A 24918-nucleotide genomic window follows, 5' to 3' on the forward strand; every position below is an offset into this window, starting at 1 on the left:
ACAGTTCAAAGACCATGTCTCAGCAATCCCATTAAGAATCCTCAAGCTGACTGGCTTCCAACACAGTCTTGCCCCTTTGTACCGTTTTGCATGTTTATTTAACAACAAATTTGACCGTATTCACTCATCACTCATCAACTTTGTTCAAGACTCAATGAAATTGTGAAGAAATTGCCATGTCGACAGGGTTGATAGAATTTTTTTTTTGATACCTTGCCAACATCAAAGATGTACAATGGGGGACTGTGCCAAAACCAAATTCCTATCAACTTACTGACATGGCAATACATTTACTGAATATTGACCTGGAATGACCATTTGAATGTCTTTTTAATATATTAAATGGTCATGAGTCAGCATTGCACTAGAACAAGGGAAACACGTACTCCGCGCTACTAGAGACAATCCGGTGCAACCAGCGTAGGACCAGACATAAGTGCAAAGGGAAAAAGTCTGGTGTCACACGGATGTCTTTTTAGTTATTTCTTATATATTTAGAGTGCATCAGACTAACGTTTTCGACAAAGCGTCTTCAGAGTCCTTAGAGAAATGGTTTGTGAACGACCAGATTAAAACAATATATATCTGGCCGTTCAGAAACCATTTTAAAATAGGCTCCACTACAATGAGTTAAGCTGTGGTGCTAGGCTTGTACTATATGATTGCCCTGGATTCGAAACAGTTCACGACAGAGTACTTTTGCACACCTCTGTGCTCGAACAGGTGTGTTGGATGTAACCAACATTATCATTCAAAAGTGTAGGCATAATCAAGTGCAATGCCCGTTCAGCCACATGCATCTACTTATAACTTACAACATTTCACTCAGATTGACATTGACTTGAAGATGGTTGGTATGACTGTAATAAATAAATAGATGGATGTGGAATGGACATTGTGCAGGATTTTGCTTACTCTCCCTTGGATTTCAAAAAAAGTACTACACAGAGATAAACACAACCACAGATCACACCAATATACATGAAAAATACCATATAAATTATCACTGTGTATGTTGAAATCTTACACACAAAATGTGCATTGATATCTCCAGCTCACAAGCAAAGACAACCGTGCGTCAACAAAAGCAGAATCCCATTTTTCTTCTAGTCTGGCCAAAGGACAAATGCACAGTTTCAATTGATTTTTGTTTATCTTACTCATTCCTAGATACTGCTATAAAGATAAAGGCTATGTATTTATCTCTCTCTCCCCCCTGTCTTTCTGGATGTCTCTCTATTGCTTTCTCTGACACAGCAGGGGCCTCCTTCCGTTGCTATAGAAACTGACCAGCCACCCCCCACATCCTCCCACAACCCCCTCTCAAACCCTCCCCGACCCTCTCCACCAGCCTGTCTGGGATTGGCCGTGGTCGAGGGCTTTTATGTGTGATGTACTTTCCCACAATCCTTAGCGCCATTCATCAAGCCACCACACACCGGAAGGCACAGGAAAGGCATGGCAGATGCAGTCTCTGCCCTCTCTGCATGCTTCAGCTATGTGGGTAAGTGTATCCTCCTTTAAATAAGCGTTTTTCTAGCTATACCGCTATACTAACGCTGCAGCCCCTACAACAACATGGCACGAGGATGCTTCAGCCAATGAAATTTCACAGGAGCCACCATACAGCACTGCACTGTCTGGCTTAGCCAAACAATGACCCACTTGTGTGTATGGGCTGCTCAGTCTGTCAATACACACAGCCAGTCTGTGCTATACTTAATAAAAAAACTGGCATTCATCACCGGGCATATGAAGAGAAGCCTCTCAAATGTGGACTGATTTGGAAATCTTATCTTCTAAATGATAAATGAATGTGGTGTATAAACAAATGTGGAAAAACAGCCATTGCATCCTAACTGGCATTTCATGTGTTGAATATGTATTACCATATTTTTTCCAGTCAAGGCAGTGATGTAAACACATACTGACAACGAATAATTGCATGTTTATTTAAATGAACCTCTCAAATAAATCCTGATTTCTGTAGTGACTGTAGTAAATGGTTATGACTGAATTGTTGCCCAAATGAATAAATAGTGACTGCAATGCAGTGAGTACATTGGTAGGCTGCTATTCCTTAATGGCCAGTATAAACAATGGTGCCTTTATGTGAAAACATTAAGGCATAGTAAGTGGGCATACTGAAAATGCGTAGGCTAGTTTCTAAACATGTTTTTTTTGCCATTATTGCCTTGGTGCTACCTTTCCTGTTTGTTTTCTTTCTTTTGTTTCATTTCAACGTTTAAAATGAGATTATAAAACTCTGCTGGTTGGATTGCTAAAAGAATATGAAGGAACACAAAGAGATAGTTCACCAGCATCTGAACTTTAAACTCAAACCTAACAAACAATTCACCAAAACACCACAACCTGCATCCCATGACTTATGAATTCATATAAATTCCTATGAGTCCGGCTGTCCCCATTTAAAATACTATTTGAAAAAACTCCCACACACTGACTATTTCGCTGTTTTTCTTTAATGAACAACGTTTCGATCCTAGACCTTCATCAGGCAAATTCCTGGAGTTAGGTCTAGGACCGAAACGTCGTTCATTAAAGAAAAACAGCGAAATGGTCAGTGCGCGGGACTTTTTTTCAAATAGTTTGCTGAGCGATCCATGGGCCATCTCCGACGCACCTGCCAACCGAGGTGTGCGAACAAAAATCCAAGTTAAACCCATTTAAAATACAACTTTCCCTGTCCAGCACTGCAGGCCTAAACCGGTTCAATATATTAAGAAAATATATTTATCCAGCCTCACAAAAAATTCACCTAAACATCACAGTTCTCAGAGTATAGCCTGCATAATATCCTATGACTCCTGAATGCAGGTGTCCTATTTACAATACAACTTTCACTGTTCAACACTACAGGCCTTAGCAACCTGCTCAATATCTTGAGTCTCTTTATCTGTGTGCAGATATTGGGGTCCACAGTCTAACCTGGACCAACACTATGCTAAGCCACCGAATCAGTGCCCTAACTATTCTCAGACAACGTGCATTTTTGCCTTCAGTAACACGTAATGACATGTAAATGAGTGTAAAAACACCCAAAGTCACGTAACATAATTTAATGAAAGCAAAAAGTGTGTGCGTGTGTTGAGTACAAATGTGGTAAATTCAACAGGAAGGCTAATGACCTACATATATTGTACCTGTGTAACAAGTCGAGATCTAATGATTAGCTAAAAAAAAAAAAACCGCTGGCTTCTGAGATTATTTGTTGCACGCGTTGGCAGAGGGAACACAATAGATCACCCTTTCAGAAAAACATCCTCTTAATAATTACTTTGGAAATGTCAATTAGTGTCAAAAATACCAAGGAAGGTTGGACAGAGTATGGAGGTCAAGGTGGACAGGGTATGGAGGTTTTCTGCCAGAAGACTTTTTGGGATGAAAGAAGGCAGTGTGTGTGTGAGTGAGAGAGAGAGAGAGAGAGAGAGAGAGAGAGAGAGAGAGAGAGAGAGAGAGAGAGAGAGAGAGACGGGGGGAGGAAGGGAGGGAAACAGAGAGGAAACTCACACACCTACTTTCTTACCCTCCCACTCCCACTCAGCCAGTCAAAGATTGACTTTTTCTCTGCCCCGCTTGGCCAGCTTCACACAATATTGCTCAAGTCAGGGACTAACAAATAAACAGCCGTTCTGCTCTGCACCGCCCCTTGAATGGCCCACCTATCACAACCATCTGAGCATGATTAAAGACTTCCCTCTTTTTGGCGTTTGAGAGAGACGCAGGGAAACATATTGTACACCATGGCCCAGAGTGCACTAGAAGCCTCCTTGCTGTGAAAGCACAGCACAGTTCAGAGACTCTCTCTCGGCCAGTAGAGAGACGCATCTCAGCTCAGGGTGAGTTCATGTGCCTCCACTTCTTTTTCCTAAAAAGGCTTCAGAAATGGAATTTGCCAGAGTGCCATTATTTCAGAGTTTAAACATTCACATCATGTCATTAGGTTTGTGGCTTCTACACTGTGGTTGTAAAGTATGGTTTTAAAAAGGGTTTTTAAATTTTATTTTTGAAAGTTGAACAGTTTTTGAAAGTTGAAGAATTTTAAAACTTTTTTTGGTCTAAGATGTGATAAGACGAGAGGGTCATGCCATCTAACACTTCTTTGCTTTTAAAAAAATGCAAATTGGAAGTTTGCCTAAATGTGCATATTAGTTATTATAGATGTTTGCATAGCCACATACAGTAATTAAAGTGCCTGGTTTGCCTGCGTGAACATGAAGTCATTGTAAAGTCATGGTAAAAGCAGTCAGTTTTTTTTCAAGACACATATTCACTATATTTCTGCCAAAGAACCACTTTGCATGACTTGGAGAACACCCTATCCCTACAGCCTCTTTTATATTTTGCTTGTAACTCATCATCATGGCATGAAATCATAATGCATATGACATGTGTCGTTAGTTTCTCATCCCTATTTGGGTTCCACATGGTACGTCACATTGTGCAACCGGTTACACGCTAACTAAATATGCACGCTGGCTGCCAACCTCAGCTTTATGTCCACCATCTATTTTTCTCCCTCAGCATCAATAAAACTCTGAAAACTCAAGTACCAGGATACCATGTAATAGAGCACTATGGACATAGAGGCATGACAATAAACTTTACAATGGTGTTCCATTCCCAGTTTATGGGATTTTAACAGGTCTGTTGCTGAACAGGTACAGAACGAATCCCTGGCAAATAGCGGCTGTTTCAGTGGGAGTCTTTCCCATTTGATTGTAAAGAGATCAGAGTCTTCCTGATTACAGCACACACACTCTCAACCAGGCCTGATCAAACAGAGACAGTTAGCGCCCTTTGATGAGAGTGCTAAATGCCTCAGTGATTGAAAGTACTCAACAAACTTACCAATTAAACTAAAGCACTTGCAGAAAAAGATTAACCCATTTTTTTAGGAAGTGCACTAATCTCCACAATGTTTTAAAAAAGGTTATTCAGATGCAAGCAACTAGAACATTAGTTGTAAAAAAAAAAAAGCCGCGTTCTCGATTGCAATTCTTGTTTTTGTGTGGTGGGTTCAATAAAAATGTTTTAAAAAAGAATTGCCGTCAAGAGTCTGGCTTTTGTATGAGAAAAGAGTAAAACCGTTCACTATACATACCTTCTCCTCCATGTTGTTTAGGAGCTCGGCTGAAACCCACCACCACCGGCACCTGCGCTGCAAAGGTCCCCCATCGCCTGGCAACATGGAGGACAGCAAATCACCTGAGATAGTTGGGCCCCTGGAGAGGCGAGCGCGGCAGCGGCGGCGACCTTTAGAACAGGTCAAGTCCAAGCTGAGCCACAGCCTCAGCTGCTCCGTGCCCAGGCTGAAGGGCGCACTGACCGGCCTCTTCCCCGTGGTGCAGTGGCTGCCAAAATACAAGCTGCGGGAGTATGTGTGGGGCGACGTCATGTCCGGCGTGATCGTCGGCATCATCCTGGTGCCCCAGGCCATCGCCTACTGCCTGCTGGCCGGCCTGGAGCCCATCTATGGCCTGTACACGTCCTTCTTCGCCAACATCATCTACTTCATGATGGGCACCTCCAGGCACGTGTCCGTCGGCATCTTTAGCCTGATGAGCCTAATGGTCGGACAGGTGGTGGACAGGGAGGTGTACTTGGCTGGCTTCGATCTGGAGGACACCAAACAGGCCCCTGGAGTTGTCCTAAATGACACGGAGGAGTTCTTTGAGGACGCTGTGAATGGCACTGTGAGACTGCTGGGCATGGATTGTGGGAAGGAGTGTTATGCCATTGGCATTGCCACCGCACTAACGTTCCTTGCTGGAGTATATCAGGTATGGGCAGTGTGAAATCAGAGTATAACTTAACAATATGATGAAGATTAATGACATAATACATGCCAACAGGGCTCTACATTGTTTCATCACCAGGAAAAATGGCTAAAAGATGTTAATCTTAAGGGCCAAACACACACTCCCTACTTGGTCAAAGTGACTAGTAAGTTGGTATTTTCTACCAACCAAACACAAATTTCACCAGCATTTGGCCGATTGGCTGGTGTTAATTTAAAACCCTGCATGCCTTAACTGTCTGTATAGGTGACCTAAAAGGCGTGTTTTAAGCAAAATGAATGATTACTAACACATGTCTTATAACCATATGTCTTATTAGTCACTTATACAGACAGCAATTAGGCATGTACTGTATGGGTGGCTTACATGGGAACTCAATTCTTAAGTGTTACTGATTTGCTTTTATTCATTTTTAACACAATTGTGTGCATTTACAACAGCATCTGTCCCACTCTTCATACATTACAAATTAAATAGCAGCTGAACACGAATTGCTTCAGAATGACCCACCAACATTTTACTAACCGTTCATGTTATATGTGTCCAGGTGCTGATGGCAGTGCTCAGGCTGGGGTTTGTGTCAGTCTATCTCTCAGGGCCGATGCTCGACGGCTTTGCCACCGGTGCCTCCTGTACGATCCTCACCGTCCAGGCCAAATATCTCCTCGGCCTGAAGATCCCCCGCCACCAAGGCTACGGCACCGTGGTGGTCACCTGGATCAACATCTTCAAGAACATCCAGAACACCAACTTCTGCGACATGATCACCAGTGCCATCTGCATCAGCGTCCTGGTGGCCGGGAAAGAGCTCCAGGAGCGCTTCAAGGACCGCTTGAAGATACCTCTTCCGACCGAGCTGGTGGTGGTCGCAGGTGCGACCCTAGCCTCCCATTTTGGGGAGTTCAATGGAGTATATAGCTCCAGCATCTCCGGGTCCATCCCCACGGGTTTCATTCCTCCCAAGGTCCCGACGGTGGACAACATGTCCCGGATTATGTTTGACGCAATCCCTCTGGCGGTCATCAGCTTCGCTTTCACAGTCTCCCTGTCGGAAATGTTTGCCAAAAAGCATGGCTACTCGGTCAGACCCAACCAGGAGATGATAGCCATTGGGTGCTGCAACATCATCCCCTCCTTCTTCCATTGCTTCACCACCAGCGCGGCCCTGGCCAAGACCATGGTGAGGGACTCGACAGGGTGTCAAACGCAGGTCTCCAGTGTCGTGAGTGCCTTCGTGGTGCTCCTGGTGCTGCTGTTCTTCGCCCCGTTCTTCTACGCCTTGCAGAAGTGCGTCCTGGCCTGCATCATCATTGTGAGCCTGAGGGGCGCGCTGCGCAAGTTCAGGGACCTGCCCAATATGTGGCGCATCAGCCGGGTCGACGCCATCGTGTGGACGGTCACCATGGCCGGCACGCTACTCATCAGTGTAGAGATGGGCCTGGTGGTTGGCATAGTTTTCTCCATGATGTGCGTGGTGGCACAAACGCAAAATCCCAAAGTGTCTTTACTCGGTCAGGTTGATGACTCTAGCCACTACGAGGACACGGAAGAATACCACAACATACAGACCATCCCTGACATCAAGATTTTCCGCTTTCAGTCGCCACTGTACTATGCCAACAAGCATGTCTTTTTGAAGTCTTTGTATAAAGCCATTGGACTCGAACCGTTCCTTGAAATGACCAGGAGGAAGAAAGAGGCCAAGAAGGCCAAGAAGGAGTTGGCCGCAAAGCAGAGCCAGAAAACGGACCAAACTAACGGGGAAGTCAGCGTTGGCCTCATCCACGATGACCTTGAATTCCACACCATCATCTTGGATTGCTCATACATGCCCTTCATTGATTCCACAGGGATGAGTACATTCAAAAATGTGCTGAAGGACTACAAGGAGGTCGGGATCACTGTTGTCCTGGCTTGCTGCAACACCTCCGTCATAGACTCGCTGAGTCGAGGAGCCTTCTTCGGGCCAGCTGACAAGGACATGCCAAGCTTGCTGTTTCACACAGTCCACAGTGCCGTGGTGTCTGCCAATGGTAGGCCTACATCAACGGCATCAGCAGCAGGCGCTGCAGCAGAGCCAGAAGTGACCAATTCATCTGTATAAGTAACGGGAGTTGCACCAAGTGTGTGGTTTCCATTTTATTGAGGAAGCTAAGGGAAACATGCAGAGTGCATCTTAATATGCGTCCTTGCCTCCTCCACTTGCGCTTGTCTCCTCGTCCCGCCTCCTGGCCCCTCCTCCGTGGAGAAAACGATAAAGTTTCCCAGCTGTCAGCCTAGCCACAACAACTTTTGAGGGACTGTTTTTCATTCACCATCCCAATTGCAAATGAGAAAAAGACTCTACAGTTGAGCTTTTGCAAGATATTGAAATATAATGCTGTTGTCAGTGATGTCATCATGACGAGAAGCGAGTGGAGGAGGCAAGTGGAGGAGGCAAGGTCCCATATTAAGATGCACTCACAGGGTACTTTCCAATATCCTGACTCCCGTACTCAACCTGTGCTTGTGGCCTCGCGCTTGACGTGACACCCCACCTCCGTGGAGGACACAATCAAGTTTTCCCCGCTCTCAAGCTAGCCACAACAACTTTTGGGGGACTTTTCCTATTTTACAACATCCTGAATGCAAATGAGAAAATTACCTTTCAATTGTGCTTGTTGAATTAGACTTCTGTCGTCAATGACGTCTTATAACATCATCACGAGGCCACAAGCACTTGGGGAGGACAGGAGTTAGGATATTGGGAAGAGGCCACAGAGGCTAGCTGGGATCATGCTGATAAATGTTCCATCACGTTCCCTCTCAATAGGTTGGCCTTCCCCTTGCCATACTTTATTTTTGCATACCCTTGCAAAGTATTCAGTGAGAGAAGAATGCACACTTTTCAGGGAACACACAAAAAAGAGAAAACGCAAAAGTGAGGTTCAAAAATATTTACCTACATGATCTCAGTTGAGTGCTGTACCAACATGATGCCAATACGTGTCCCCAATTTATCTGTGAAAGGGAAGATATTTATGTGAAAGAATCTTAAAAACAATGAAGCTTTAATAACTACTTGACTTAAATGTGACATTCCTAATGGACGTAATGCATATATTTTTTGTTTATTGTTTTTTTTTAAATATATATAATTTATTGCACTGATTTTTTTGTTATGAAATGAAGCTTAAAAAATATTGGAACAACTGACATGTTCATGTCATTCATGATGGCTTGTTCCCTATGAATTTGGTGATTATAATTATTGTCTTTTACAAATATAGCAACAATCATGTTGTGAAGCCAGAAATGTATTAAAAGCACATGTTTTGATATCTTTTGGTGCTATCCTACAAAATAGCTTGTAAATAAACAAATGTTTGCCAATGTGTTGAATCGTTTGTGACATGAACTATGCCGAAACTTTTTCTGCTTTAGGGTAGTTTGACTGTTTCCTCAAGTGTCATCACCTAGTAGACAATATGTTGAAATAGTAACAGCAACATAGCAAGCATGATACCCATTGAGAGTAAATGATGATACCTGATAATAATAAAAAGCACGTGCATCCTGCTGAAGAAGACACGACCAGTAGCCTACAGTAGACCAGTAGCCTAATGTAGCCACAATTTGATTGTCAAATAAAATGAAAAGGGCATCTGAATAAAAAGTAAGATTTCACACAAAAAAAACTTACCGAGTAGGCCTATAGTTTTCAGACTAGGCTACTTCTTCTGAAAATGTTTAAACTAGCAATAAAAAGGGCTGTGGTTTGGTGAAGCTGCTCGTGCTCATGCATGTCCAGTCATGATGTGAAAACCCACTGTTAACATTCCGGAACAACAGGGGGCAATAATCAACCAAAGCAACATGGCATTGACAGTGACATAGGCGGAAAACAAGGGAGGGAAAGACGATTCAAATTTATCCGCGTTCAAGAAGTTCTGCAAGACAGCACAAGGCAAGCTGCTGTTCAAATATTCAAGATGCCATCTCGAAAAAGGTAATAAAGTTGGCCTAGATCATTTCTAACATGTTCTATGAACCGTTACGAAATGTATCGACGAGTAGACAAAAGACAAAAAAGAATGATGCATTTTACTGGTTGACACAACTCCTTGAACGGAAGTTAGCCGTATGTTTTCAATGCTACCCTTTGTAAAGTCCAACACGCCGTTACACTGAAAAGTCATTTAAGTATTGACTGCAGCACTTGCTGATATAATGCGTAATACTTCGTACGTCTTTGTGAGGTTGCAGAATGTTCCGGAAATGCGCCTTTGATGTAGCAAACAGTTGACAGCTACAAAAGGGCTGTGATACTTGTTGTCACGTAATAACGTCACTTTTCCCCTGAATGTCCTTTCAGCGAATCACTAGTTTCCTCTATGATCTCTGGCATAAATATTGCCCTGGCGCAGCTGGAAGACCTATGGGATAGCATGGGCATCGTGGAGGAACAAAGATTGGAACGGGTGTTGACCGTGAAGACGTACATGGAGGTTTGTTAAGTGCCATGATCATGAGAGCAATGTTTGGGGATGCGCTTTTATTATTCGCATTGAGGCCTACTGAAAGTGTTCACATTTTAATTCAAAGGACCTTTTGAGGCGGATGATCGAGGAAGAGGAGGCATGTAGGAGTCGACTAAAGGCGAACATAGTGACCTCCCAGAAGCAGGTGGCGGAGTTGTGTGCGGAGTTGATGGAAACGCCTTGTGAGGTTTGTTGCCTCGGCATCATCTATATTGTACACATGCACATGTGTCTATCGCTTTGTTGTCTTTCAAATGTATTGTACCCGAGAATGGTACAGATTTTGTTTGGTGCTATTTTTCATGTGTCCAGACAGTTTGTCTTATGCTGTCTGTCTGTCTGTCTGTCTGTCTGTCTGTCTGTCTGTCTGTCTGTCTGTCTGTCTCTCAGATGGAAGATGGCTTGAGCATTCTGCAGCTGGAGAAGGAGCTCCGGTGTCGGCTGGAGGCGCTGACTGCTGAGAAGAACAGCCGCATGTCAGACCTGGAGACCCTTAAGCAGGAGGATGAGATGCTGTGCATGCAGCTGTGCTCCACGCCACACTACGTGCCCTCCAACGTCGTTCCCTCTCGCGCGCAGCTTAAGGCACTACAAGAGCACGTGGCGGAGCTCACAGCTGAAAAGGTGGGTAGCCAGCGAGTGGCTGTGCATGGGCATGAAAAAACAACAAAAACACTACTGTAGGTACACTAGGCATCGGGGGGGGGCAGCAACACTAGACCACAGTATCAAACGGAGAATGGATAGCAGCATACTATTCATATCTGGAAAAGTATTGCACAAACACACACACACACACACACACAATGAATGCATTTGCAGACCTTCTATGCTATCACAAAGCAGCACACAACACTAGGGCACCAATACACCAAACACGATTTCAGCAACGGAAGAAATTGACTTTGTCTTGCGTCGCTGGCGACAGAAGAGACAAAAGCGATTCGGGCGTCTAGGTGCAATTTGAGCGACTTGAGTGGTTGGACTTGACTCGAGTGAATATTATTCAAATGAGTTATGATGCAGTTCGGTGAAAGTCGCCACAGCCAATGGGAATCCTGTCAGAATGCTTGCATTCTACATTTAATAGACTTATGCCGCATTCCCCGGGGGTATTAGCTTCCCAATATGCAACCAGGAGGCAGCTACCTCCCACTTGAAAGCGTTCCAACCAGCAAGTCAAACTTAAACTATTCCTATCCCTGTGTGCACTGTCATTGCTGTGTTGACGTAACGATTTCGAAGTCGGGGTGCTTCGATTTGGCCCCAGTTCACAACTTGAACATTCCGCTTCAACAGGCGTTCCAATGCATTTCAGCAAGTAGGAGGTCAGAAACATCCCATCTGCCACCCTTGGGGAATGCACCATTACCAGAGATTCTTAAAGTATATAGAGATATGCCAATGTAGTAGGTGCTATGGGCACCTAACATGAGACATGACCAGGTTCCGGTCTGCCTAAAGGGGTGTGTCATAATACTCTAGCATTGAATAGAACAGTCCTTAGGTCTGCCTAAAGGGGGGATTTTCCCTTGCCTGATTATCATAGACTTGCAATCGCGATTCGATCTGAAATGCATTGAAACGCCTGTTGAAGCGGAATGTGTTTAGTAGTAGAGTTACTTTTATTGATCCCAAAGGGAAATAAAGGTGTCAAGTAGCTACACTCAAAACACTGGGTCCTGAATTTCCCCCTAGGGATCAATAAAGTTACTCTACTCTACTCTACTACTAAAAGAACTTTGCAGGACAGGTAAACATAACAACCCAGGCTCCGCCCTCGCAGTGATGCAACACCTTAGGCTCTGCTACACTTGCTCAAGAAAATAGCTTGTTCAGGTATATTCTGAGTTATCCCTTGCAGGGGAACTCCACCCACTTTGTCGGGAAGTAATCAACTGAGCATCTCCAACGGTCCAGGGTAGAGGCGTGTTCAAGGCAGTGACGTGGTTTAAGCAGAGACGTTCTATTGGGACTAAGAAAATGTTTGGTTTAAACTTTGGCTCATCCTTTTCTGCCCTGGACCAGTTGCAAACCAATGGAGGTGGTTCAACCATGCTGTTTGAGAAAGTTAGTTGTTATGCACTTGGTCAGACCAAGTCTCGGAGAGATTTGAGTCATGATAATCAGGCTTAAGCATAACAACCCCACCCCTACACACACACACACACACACACACACACACACACACACACACACACACACACACACCATATGCCCTAGGGGTGTGCAAAATAATCGTCATATCGATGCATCGCGATACTTACTCTCACGATACAATGCATCGATTCATGACAAGGTATCGTGATACTTATTTTCTCAATATACTGCATGGATTCATGACAATTGATTATTTGATAACAACAATAAACAATTAAATTCGATTTACCACGGGTTATTTTGTTCAGTAAAGAATAGGTAATATTTCTGTTGTGATGTAAGCTCTCTCCCAGATGATAGAATGCTTAAATAGAATGAACTGACTTAAGAAAGCTACACAGCAACTGACAAATAAGCTGTATTTTACACATTTACTGAAGTAATTATCGCAATGCATCACAGTAGTACATGAATCGCAATGCATCGTGATAGAATCGCATCGTGGCATGTGTATCGTGATGCGCATCGAATCGTGAACCCTTTGCCAATACCCACCCCTAATATGCCCCTTCTTACGGTACTGTACCTGTCACCTTGCAGGCCACTAGGCTAGCAGTGTCCACAGCCCTTAGGAAGGACGTGGCCCTCCTGGGCCGTGAGATCGGCCATGACCCAGACACCAGCCTGGAGAGGGACGCCCTGAGTGACGACCCAGAGGTCTTCCTTTTGACTCACGACAACATCAGGGCTCTTCAGGAGCTAATAGGAAAGGTATTCCATTGCCTTTTACTGATTTGGACGCTCATCACGCTTGCTCTTTTACACTTGTCAATCACATTTTCCACGGTAATTTTTTATTTCAAAGAGTTGTGTGTGTGCGTGTGTGTGTGTTTGTGCACGCGTCTAAACTATGGCCTTGATTGTTCTCTATATTAAAAATATGCTTTAGTTGGAGGTGTTGTGCGTCTTTTGTGGGGGGTTTTAACCTCACTTCACTTCACTTTTAACTTCACTTGGGTCTAGCTGGAACTGAAGAAGAGGTCGCTGATCTCCACGCGTGACAAGCTGAAGGAGCGGGCCATGAGCCTCTGGAACCGCCTGGACTGCCCCGAGAAGGACGGAGGCTTCCCTCTAGACACTCAGGGGACCCTCACCGATGACATCTCAAGGGTACATGGGGACTAAGGGACATGGGGATGGCAGACACTCCAGTCGTGTGTGTGTGTGTGTGTGTGTGTGTGTGTGTGTGTGTGTGTGTGTGTGTGTGTGTGTGTGTGTGTGTGTGTGTGTGTGTGTGTGTGTGTGTGTGTGTGTGTGTGTGTGTGTGTGTGTGTGTGTGTGTGTGTGTGTGTGTGTGTGTGGAACTAGATTGAAGTGGTAGATGGTGGCTCAGCTCAACTTGATTGAAGACACATTCATGCAGCTCTTGATTTTGTCTGGCCACTGCAGGCCAAGCTCACTCATCATTTGCACAGGATTAAACTTCTTATTAAACACTTTCACTTCAGACTTGCCATGTAGTAGGAACAAATGACGAATTTCACTTCACCATGTTAAATTTGCTTGGAATAATAATAACTTTTTAGTTTTATACAGCGCCTTTCAAGTAACCCAAGGTTGTTTTACAAAGGGAGATAGGGTTAGGGAATGAAGGGGAGGAGACAGGAGGGGGGGGGGGGGGTTGTGGTGTGTCCCTTGCTTGTAGTGTGTCCCTTGCTTGTAGTGTGTCCCTTGCTTGAAACGCATTGTTGGCCTTTGCCAATCGTGTGTGTGTGTGTGTGTGTCTGTTTGTGCCTGTGTGTGTGTGCCTGTGTGTGTGTGTGTGTGCCTGTGTGTGTGTGTGTGTGTGTTTCTGTGTGTGCCTGTGTGTAGTGGAAGGTGGAGGTGGAGCGCCTGGAGGAGTTACAGAAGGCTCAGCTGGAGAGGGTCATCAGCAAGGCCCGGGTGGAGCTGGTGGACATGTGGGAGAAATGTCTGTTCGGCCCAGAGCAGAGGCAGCCCTTCAGCACACACCTCTACGATGGTAGGATTTGGTTTGCTTCGCTCTTGCCCGACCGGTGTAGTTCCGTGCAGGGGTGAGTTTCTCAAAAGAGAAGTTGTTAGCCTGTTAGCAACTTTGGTAGTTGCCAATGGGAAAATGCATTGAAAACAACAAAGTAGCTAATGTAGTAAGCAACTTTGGTTTTGAGAAATTCACCCCAGCTTTGTGAGCTCCACTTCTAAAGCTACGTACATTCACGCGCGTTGCTGTTAGATACTAGCTTCTCGCTCGCTCGCCTACTCGCCACTCTCTCATGGAACGTTCGCGCGGCTTTACCTGCCAATGCACAGGCGAGAAATACCAAACTCTGCATTCCAATTGGTTACTCGACTACTCTCCTCTCTCGAAGTTGAAATATTTTCAACTCGGGATCCGCCTGCATCGCTTGCACACTACTCGCCTCCTCGTCTCGCTGGAACACATAGACATTCTATTGACTTCATTCGCTGAGCGAGTAACTAGCAACGACGTGTGTGAATGAGGCTTAAGTCTGGGAGAGCATGTGTTGGCTCCGTCTTCAGAAGGCATGGCTTTATCTATCATTCTGCCCATTCTCGCCACCAACATATTCCTTCAAAGACGTTTCCTATTAATCTCTTAAAGTCAATATAATCTATAATCTGTCCTGTGACTCCTCAATGCGAGCTGCCATTGATCTTAAGGCAGTAAAGGCTCCGTCAGTTTTCTAGCTCGAGGTGTGTCTGTGTCTATGTCTACGTCTACGTTTACCAGGGGGCTCCAGAGACACACACACACACACACACACACACACACACACACACACACACACACACACACACACACACACACACACACACACACACACACAGAGAGAGCTCTGGGAAGAACCAGGCTAGGATTTGTTAATGTCTTTGTCGAACAGGGGCACATGGGGTAGGGTTGGAAATGACCCGGATTTGAGCCTGGGTCTCCATATGGGCATTGCTTGTAGCCTGTATGTGGTCAGGTGCATTGGCTTGCTAATTTCACATTGAATAGGTCCCTTGTAAAGGGCTTTAATGGGGAGGCAAAATGAATGAGGTCCATTTGTAAAGCATCATTCCATATCTGCAAATTCTAAAGATCCAGGATGTAACGTTGGTCAGGTCATTCATTTTCAGAATGTAAGCGGCACAAATTTGATTGTTTCCATGAGTATTTACTGAATACTCTTTACTGTTCTGAGCAAGTACAGTACATTTTGCAGCCAGAAATGTGTATGGATGGTAATTCAAATTGGCAGACAAGTTGAAGACCCATCTGTTGTGTTTGTAGGCCTATCATGTTTGAAAAGCATTTCTAAGTCATAGAAATACTTACAAATTGATGGCAAATAGTCATTGAAAAAAATTGCTCAAAACCTCGAAAAAATTCATCAAATAAACTATTGAAATGTCACACTCTCTCAACCTTTTGAAATTATAATTCTATCTATGATTGTTTTGATTCTTGTGATTGACTATCCCTTTGACTGTTCTATTGTTTTGGTTACCAATTGTGATCACTGTGGCCTTCTTTGATGTGTATGCCAGCGCATTTAAACGCATGTTATGCCACTTGTCACCTTAGTGTGCTCACCTGTCAGGTACCCTACCTGTAGGTCATGTGATATAAGTCATCCCAGACCGTTGTTCTCATTGCCTGAGGAAGATCCCACTGTTGGATCGAAAGGTTGCCGCTTGTATAAAGAAATAAAGTTTATATTTTTGGAGCTCATTCCCAGTGCGCAGACCAGTTCATCACACAATAATCATTTTTTCCCCCAGCTAATTACACTGAGGAGCTTCTACTGGTGCATGACGCTGAGCTGGTCAAGCTGAGGGACTATCAAGAGCAGGCACGCCCCCTGCTGGACAACCTGGAGAAGTGGGAGAAGAACTGGACCCTCTTCCAGGATTTTGAGGTAGTGGAGTTAAACCCATATACAGGGTTCCCACTGATAATTGAAATTCAAGCATTTTCAAGGAATTCAAGCAAGTGATTTCAAGGTTGTGAAAATGCTTGATTTTTTGGTGAAATGCTTGAAAATGCTTGAAATTTGTGTCAAGTCAAACTCAGTAAGCCAAATAATAGAAATAAATTGTTCAGGTACATCAATTTTAGGGCGTCGAATGGCAAATCCCATCTGACATCTCACTACCTCAGATTTTCGATGAGAATGCAGGAAGTTGCTTCTTAAAAACACAAAATTTCCTGGGGTAGGACCCCCACACCCCCTTCCCGCGACATGTTAAAGGTGCTGGAAAACTGAAAATGTGGTGCTTGAAGGTGCTTGAAAAGTGCTTGAAGTTGTTCATGAAAAAGGTGTGGGAACCCTGCATATAGCTCAACTGTGTTTGCAGAACATTTCTAGCCTGATTATCATCAACTTTCAAATCTCTTCGAGACTTGGTCTGACCAAGAGCAAAATAATTAACATTTCCCAAACGACATGGTTGACCTGCCTCCCTTGGTTTGCTACTGGTTGTTTGCTTCCCGACAAAGTGGGAGGAGTTCCCGATTTTTCAGGAGCTCAGAAACAATATTTGCATTGCTCCTGGCTTGACTAGAAGCAACGCTGAAAGTGTTGCGTCACTACTGTAGGAGGGCGCAGCCTGGCTAGAACATTTGTCATACAGAGCAAAACGGCAGTAACTGCATTGTTGTTGAAAATGAGTTATGATTTTAATGGCTTGTACAGTATATATCAAATATATTAAGTTTATTAAGTTAAACAAAATGATGGATCTACATAGAATGTGGTAATGGTAACAAAACAACCACATTACAATAATCTACCAAAAACTACTTGGGCTGGACAACAGAATACATTTGAAGTAATTTTACTCAGTTCGGAGCTATGCACAGTTATTGCCTGTTGGCTTTGTAGGGCAGATTTCATAACCTACATGTAATGGAACATTCAGAACTCAAATTCATCAGACATGACTTCATCTTCATTCAGATCATATGTGTATTTTGTGTCATTTCTTTCCTGTGATGGTGTTAATTGTATTCTATGTATCTTGCGTGTGATTCTGTGTATCTCAGTAGCATCTAGTTTTACATGCCCAGAAGGGCCGTGATTAGGCTGGCATGCCCCTTGTCTTCTGTGCGTATCTCTGTGTTCTGTAAAATAAATATTTACAATACTGTCCCAGATGGGCGTAGTAGGAAATAGTGCTGTTTACTGACAGGAGGGTTGGACTGTAAATATCTCTGTTGCAAGTGATGCAAACTCATATTTTCTCTCTCTCTCTCTTGCTCTCTATCTATCTATTACTCGCTCTCTCTCTCTCTCTCTCTCGCTCTCTCGTAGAGGAAGGCATCTGATCCTAGTCGCTTCTCCAACAGAGGAGGGGCTTTGCTGAAGGAGACAAAAGAGCGGGCTAAAGTCCAGAGGATGCTCCCCAAGGTATTCCATAGCCTGCCGTCTGTCCCAGAGTCTGCTGAATACAAAAAATGTTAAGTTGAAATCGAAAGTTTGTCTTTCTAACTTGCTTATTGCCAAATCCAATTGCAGGAGTTTGAAATAACGAAAGTTTGCCTATTTCAAACTCTGTCTGTGTTCTAATTGCATGAATTTGAAACTCGAAAACGAAAGGTTGTCTGAATCAAAACTATTGTCAATCCAGGTATAGGAGTTTGAAACTCAAAATCGAAGTCCATTTCAAGCTGTCCCCCTTCCAATTCCAGGAATTTGAGTCTCGAAAACAATAAGTTGTCCTTCAAATTCTGCTGCCAGTCCAATTGCAGAGGTCTGGCCTATTTTGTTCTCCCGAGGCCATGTCTTGATTGCAGGTCTGCAATTCCAGGCATTATGTGCTTGAAATCAGGTGTTGGTCAGTATTCTAATTTCTAATCATCATGCAACATCTTTAGACCAGAATGCACTGATGTCCATCTTGCTCAGGAGGCTTGCATTCATAATGAGAATATGAGATATAACAATGCATTCCGGTTTGAAAAATGTATTGAAATGGTGAAGTGCGCGCTGCACAGCACCATCACAATCTAAAATGTTTCTGTCAGCCCTTTTGATTTAGTTTTTCATTTGATTTGATTTAGTCTCACGTTTTATTGTGTGCGTGTCCGTGTCATGTCATTCCTTTGTTTGTTTGTTTGTGTGTAGCTCGAGGAGGAGATGAAAGGAGCTGCTGAGGCCTGGCAGAGGACTCACGGCACTGCGTTTCTGGTCCGTGGGCAGAAGCTCATGGAGTACATCAGCGGCCAGAGGGAGGAGTACAAGCTGCAGAAGGAGAAGGAGAAGAGCGAGCGGGTAGGCTGCCAAATAGCAGAGACTGTCTATATAGGAGGAGACGGAAAACGTCCGAAAGCGCCCATAGGAATGAAGGGGGGGCAATTCATTACGCCTATATGGCGTGTGCTTGCACATATCCCACCTGTCCAGCAACAAGGGCCAATTGCTTGCGGAGCTGTACTGTCATTTATCCAATCATCTCGAAAGCTGGACGTGCAAGCTTTTAAAACTGCTCAAACCCAATTGGTATGTCTTCGGAATCTGCTTCCGCCGGCCGGTGGCAGATGACGTGTGACTCGCATCAGGTAGCTATGCGCATGAGCTTGCTACAGAGTCCGTACCACTTGATCCTACAGGCTGCAAAGCGTTGTTGTGAAATGCCATGCATGCACAGTTCAAAATAGCAGTAGGAAAACTATGTTTTGCAGCATTGCTTTCATATATTCATTGTGATTCCAACCATATGGGCTGCACATCGCTCAGTTGTCCCATTCCTCTTTTTCTCATTCATTCTTAGATGTCCATGGTCTTACTAATCAGAAATGCCAACCCTGAGGCGTAGCCAAGAAGGCAGCAGAGTAAAATGACTTATGGGAAGGGACTTTGCTCATGCTGCTGTGTAGCCTGGCATTGGCAGGCACACAGGTCTGCTAGATTTGGACTGTGGCTGGGGTTGTCAGTTGCCTGGTTCCCACCAGACCATGAAAAAATTGAAAGAAAAGTCCGCGACACCAAGCTCCTGTTGCTTATTTTTAATGTGACGTTTCGGGCAGCATGCCCTTCATCAGACATTGTCTCTGATGAAGGGCATGCTGCCCGAAACGTCACATTAAAAATAAGCAACGGGAGCTTGGTGTCGCGGACTTTTCTTTCAATTTTTTCATGGTATTTTTTCTGGTCCTGCACCCAAAGGCTTTCGTTTTTCCAAGAAGTTGAGCGCGTCCTTTGCCAAAACTTGAAGTCCCACCAGACCATGGCCACGTTCGTGACGGCACAATGCTGCCCAGGTTACACAGCGCGCATGCTCACTTAAGTCATTTCAAAGCATCTTCCTAACCAGAATGCATTGTACTTTCGCATGCGCGCTGTCTTCTTTTTTTTTCAGATGAAGAAGACTGACAATGCGAACAAGAAGGGCGATAGCACACTTTTTAAGACTCCCACCAAAAGAGCCATGATGAGTACCTCTACCTCAGCCACCCCCAACAAGGTGGTCAAAAAGGTACGTCCATGTTGCTGCGATCAGTGCGTTAACTTGTGCTTGTACCAAACATCTTGTAGAAGAGTAAAGCGATGTGTACACCAGGGGCCTCATTTATCAAGCGTTCTTAGGCACAGATCTGTGCGTAAAGCGTGCGTGCGATCATTCCTGAGCAAAGTGTGGGATTTATGAACATGTACTTGAACTTAGAAATGTGCCTACATCTACGCACACCTCAGACCATGCGTGTGAGTGGAAGAAACACGAAATTGCGAATAATATTGACCGTGCAAGCTACAGTTTGCTTTGAATGACAATGGAGTATGACAGTGTGCTATTTTACAGTGTTTTCGTTCATGTGTGTCTCCTTCTTTTACTTATTTTGAAACACGGTCCTCCTCCTGTCGAGAGCACCTCCACTTCTGCCACAGAAATCCGCACTTCCCGCCAGCACTTCGACTGGCGCGTGTCCGCGTGTGTTCATGTGTGTCCGAACAGGGTGGCGCCTTCGAATTAACATGGCATTTGAATATATTTTAATACCATATATGGTTACTTGGAGGCGTTTCGGGATGCTAATTACCCCGAATGCGCACGTGCACAGTGATTTGGAAGGTGTGGGATTTATCATGCAGACTTGTGCGTAGGAGCAGCCAACGCACGTTTGATAAATCCCGATTTTTCTGTACTTGCGAACATTCTAAATTTCACTCCTAAGACACAATTTAGAAGACATTCTACGAACTGATGATAAATGAGGCCCCAGGAGCGGCCTGCTCTACCTGAGCGACGGGAGTCATTATTTTTCTATCGAGGGTCAGCGACCAAAGATAATTCGCCAGGAGCTAAGCAACCCGTCGACCACGGCATTGTACTATCTTTTTTTATAGAACCTTAGGCCAGTAATAAAGTATTCAATTCAGTAATAAATTCCTATAATGTTACACATTCACTGGATCTTTTTCATGTGATTCACTGAACTGTAGTGTTGATCATTTTCCCTCAATGTTGTTGTCGACAGACACCGAACCAGACGCTGGCGATCACTCCCAATCAGACGGTGGTGCGTGGAGCCGCCATCAGCAGCACACTGACCCCCGTGCAGTTCAGCAAGCCTCCTCTAGGACCCAGCAAGGTGCAGTATTAGTGCTATGATCAGGGCTCTACATTTGGCTGGTAGAAAAGAAAGCTTACTAGCTACTCTGACTTAGCCTGGTCCTGACCATCCCATAATACTTCCATTTCATTTCGTATTTATGGTCTGGCATTTGTTTGCTCTGAAGCAATTGTAGGAAGCAGGAGGCTTGCATTCAGTTATGGTTTGAAATTATTGGACACCTCTCACCCAATCGCTTGAAGTTACTCAACAACAACATAGCGCAGACCAATGGCTCTGACGCAGATGTGTACGTCATTGTCACAAGCGTCCTCCCCCTTTCGCCCCCACGTGGGGGGCGTATTCGATTATTGGCTGTTTTCTGGGGGGGGGGCGTTGCAATCAAAATTCTACTGCTCCAGGCACTCCACAGAGAAGCACGGCCAGACTACAGTAGTGGAGCCAATCCTTTGGCGGAAGTACGTAGGATGGCTCGCGAGGCTAACTCTGACTGGTAGTGACTGTATATTTGGCTTGTACGATTAACATCTACTACTAGCCAAATTTGGCTTGTGATCAAACATGTTAATTTATAGCCCTGGCTATGATTCAACTTAATAGTCAGTTTCAAGTCTTGCGTTACTGTTCTCTGTGGGTATACTACAGGGGGAACGGGCTATTGTTTTCAATTTCTTTGGGTGGCTGTTGGTGATGTTATGCAAAAAAACACTGATTGCTTTTTTAAAAAATTGATAATAATCCATGATTCGATCTAAAGTAGACAACCTTTTTCTTTTTGGCAAAATTGGGTCAATTTTTTTTTGCTTGTGACCTTTTCATAAATGGTCCAAATAATTCTGTATCCAATTACACCAAAGGCTACATTTGGCCTTTGTCATGGCAAATATGGCAATATGATGCATATGCAAGCAAGATATTCAAAATCATGTGATTTTGATTTTATAATTAAATGTTATTAAACTAAGTCCTTAGACGTCAAGAAGACATTTAATGCATTCATTTTGTTGATGACTCCACAGCCTCAGCCTACGTACTATGACCACATTAAAGTGTGTATCTCAATGTGTTGGATGAATCATATGGTCTCTCCAGCACACTAGTTATGGTGCATGTTTTGAAACCACCAATGCCCAGCCTTTTTAATGGACCAAAACAGTGTTGTGGCAATCCTGCGTCACGGTCTTAAAAGTTGTTGTTTTGCCTGTACGCACTGCCCCACATAAAGTGTGTGTGTGTGTTTTGGAATCGACGGCCTCCATATTGTGGAAGGAGGGGACGAACGGAGAAAAATTCAGTTCATTCCCATTCAGATTTCCTTAGGTCAGAGAATAAAAATGTTACAGCCAAAGAACTCTGGGGGATTCTAGAATGCTGCTGCTGTTGCGTATGAATGCAGCCAACTTTCCAACCCTTCACTCTACAAGCACGCTCACAAACATCCTCTCTGCCCCAATATTTGAAGGAGGACACTGGCCCTATCATCCTGGACATATGGCGCCCCCTCCCTCACCATATTGATGTCACTTTGCAAGAATTTATGGCATCCATTATGGAATCCACCCTGCCATTTAGACATGCTCAAGAAATCGGATATGTTGACTGCCTTTACTACTGTGTGCGTGTGCATGATTGCGCGTGTGTGTGCACGTCTGTGTCTGGGCGCGTGTGTGCGCGTGCGTCTGTGTGCGTGTGCGCGTGTGTCTGTGCGTGCGTGCGCGTGTGTGTCTGTGCGTTCGCGCGTGTGTGTGTCTGTGCATGCGCATGTGTGTGTGGTTCAGCTGATGCACAAGTCAACAAAATATAGGCGGGGAAGTACGCAAATTACAACTCAAACTGTACTCACACCCTTTGCCCAGCAGATGGTGCCATTGTGTGTGTAAAAAGGTGCTCGAGACACAACATGGCTCATGTCACAGCATCCAGTTAATGGAACACATGGTGTGTGGGGCTGGCTGACTGTGTTGTGATATTTGTTTGTTTCTTTGTCAAATAAGGCACATGAAAGAGCACCACTGCAAGAGTTCAACGGTGGGGAGTGTCCAGCCATTACCTACTCAGACTTCACGGTAAGAGCAATTTTCTCTCTCTCTCTCTCTCTCTCTCTCTCTCTCTCTCTCTCTCTCTCTCTCTCTCGCTCTCTCGCTCTCTCGCTCTCTCGCTCTCTCTCTCTCTCTCTCTCTCTCTCTCTCTCTGTGTGTATACTGATGCCACTGATCCCATTTTGTACAGAAAAAAAAGATGTAATGTTTTTCTACACTGTGCATGGGATTGAGTGTACAGATAAGTGAGGCTGCACATAGTGTTATTGCAATCCTTGCTGTAATTTTTCTCTCCTTATCGCTCTTTTCTTTTTTTTTTTCTTTTTTTTTTTGCTTGCCCTGCATGGACTTGGGCAAGACCAACAGGTTCGGTGAAATCCTTAAGCACTGCAACAAGTTTCTATTTCTGAGTCGCCCTCCTTGAACACAGCACAGACGCAACAGCCTCAACACTTATAGCCACTGACCTATTCAAATCGCAGTGCAGTCACAAAGAATTGGTCAGCCCAAGCCCCAGAAAGGGAGAAAGAGGGCGAGGGAGAGAGCGAAAGGGGGGGAAAGAAAGTATGAGTGTTAGAAGTGGTGGAGAAAAAGAGGGAGAAAAGGACTCATGCGTCTGTAATAACACGCCCAGGATGCTGCACTTTACGGAGCTGAGCTGTGTGTTTTTTGTCTCCTCGCAGAGCGAGCTGTCGAGGAAGAACAGCCAAGAGGCTGTACTCAACAGCACCGTGTGCCTGGACCTGGAGAGGGGAGCCAAGTGAACAGAGGTCAAGCGTTACCCAGGAGTGGGACTTTAATAAACCGCCAGTGTCTTACTCTTAACTGTATATTGTTGACATAAAGGATTGATGTGTACAGTATGGAGAGGGGCTACCCTTTTGCAGTTGGCCAGGGGCATATTCCAAAACAAAAAAATATAGTGTGGCACCTAACCTGGATAGATGGTCATCTAATAGAGTGCTTTTGAATTTTGTCCTTCAATCAAAACAGAGTCGCAGGTCTCATGTATTACTAGATTTATCTTATTTAACTAGATCTAGTTAGAGACTAAACCTGCTTTTTAAAAAATATATGCCCCCGGACTCCTGCTCTTTGCAACAAAATGTACAAACGAGGTAGAGCACCAAAGATAAGGGAATATCATTGCTGTATGACCACATACTTCCTGACTGATTTGAACTGCAACATTTTTGTGATGTGTTATTTTGTAGGGGTTTACATGCAAGGACCATTAAGAAGGGCCCTGTTGTTACCTCAAATGATGCATGCTGTTTGCTATTGTAATGCACTTTTCTTCTTTCTATTTCTTTCTCTGCCTGTCTTCGCTCAACACTTTGTTTTTGACCACACCTGCGCTTGTCTAGTATGTTTGTCTTTTTGCTTCCCTGTTAGTCTGTGTACATATTTAACTTCTCATGAACTGTTACAAACTTGGTGGGGTGGGGAAAGAAATATCATATTATTTTTTCAAGAAACGTCAATACAGGTTTTACTATTCTAATGCAAATGAACAAATAAATGTGTATATTTTAACAAAGTACATGTTTATCGTTTTTCCCTCCAGTAGCATCGATTGTGATCCATGTTGAAAACTGTACAAAACATAAATAGTTGCATCGTTCATGATCCATGTTTTTTAAAACTGCACAAAAAATTAGTAGCATTGTTCATGATCTATCGTTAAAGCTGCACAAAAACAGAATTTGGTTGTGTTGATGCAGGATGTGGGGTGTAGAGCAAGGGGGTCAGACGAGGCAAACTGAAGCAAGTCTTTGAATCAGAATAATCACATTAGGCCTATTGTGACCCCCTGGTGCCTGCCCTCCGCTTGGGGC

At 44.2% G+C, this 24918-nt stretch overlaps 2 protein-coding genes across 2 annotated transcripts; both read left to right on the plus strand.

The window, feature by feature from the left end:
- The first annotated feature begins 3753 nt into the window (after window positions 1-3753).
- On the plus strand, window positions 3754-9194 carry slc26a1 (solute carrier family 26 member 1). Its single transcript, XM_063211239.1, has 3 exons — window positions 3754-3860; window positions 5147-5804; window positions 6370-9194. Exons 2-3 carry the CDS (start codon window positions 5211-5213, stop codon window positions 7924-7926), a joined length of 2151 nt encoding a protein of 716 aa, XP_063067309.1. The 5' UTR covers window positions 3754-3860; window positions 5147-5210; the 3' UTR covers window positions 7927-9194.
- Window positions 9195-9691: 497 nt separating this feature from the next.
- zgc:86764 (uncharacterized protein LOC797431 homolog) lies at window positions 9692-24640 on the plus strand. The gene is made up of 14 exons (XM_063210139.1): window positions 9692-9810; window positions 10177-10309; window positions 10407-10529; window positions 10733-10966; window positions 13043-13213; window positions 13466-13612; window positions 14315-14465; window positions 16250-16386; window positions 17782-17877; window positions 18595-18741; window positions 19829-19945; window positions 20946-21059; window positions 23036-23107; window positions 23764-24640. Exons 1-14 carry the CDS (start codon window positions 9794-9796, stop codon window positions 23842-23844), a joined length of 1740 nt encoding a protein of 579 aa, XP_063066209.1. The 5' UTR covers window positions 9692-9793; the 3' UTR covers window positions 23845-24640.
- The last annotated feature ends 278 nt before the right edge of the window (window positions 24641-24918 follow it).

Source organism: Engraulis encrasicolus, chromosome 11, assembly GCF_034702125.1.
Source record: "Engraulis encrasicolus isolate BLACKSEA-1 chromosome 11, IST_EnEncr_1.0, whole genome shotgun sequence".
NCBI classification, from domain to species: domain Eukaryota; kingdom Metazoa; phylum Chordata; class Actinopteri; order Clupeiformes; family Engraulidae; genus Engraulis; species Engraulis encrasicolus.

Coding starts and splice junctions, on each gene's coding strand:
- slc26a1 (XM_063211239.1), top strand. CDS start 5,211: ATGGAGGACAGCAAATCACCTGAGATAGTTGGGCCCCTGGAGAGGCGA. Junction 5,805..6,369: donor TCCTTGCTGGAGTATATCAG/GTATGGGCAGTG, acceptor ATATGTGTCCAG/GTGCTGATGGCAGTGCTCAG.
- zgc:86764 (XM_063210139.1), top strand. Junction 10,967..13,042: donor CGGAGCTCACAGCTGAAAAG/GTGGGTAGCCAG, acceptor GTCACCTTGCAG/GCCACTAGGCTAGCAGTGTC. Junction 16,387..17,781: donor CCCTCTTCCAGGATTTTGAG/GTAGTGGAGTTA, acceptor GCTCTCTCGTAG/AGGAAGGCATCTGATCCTAG.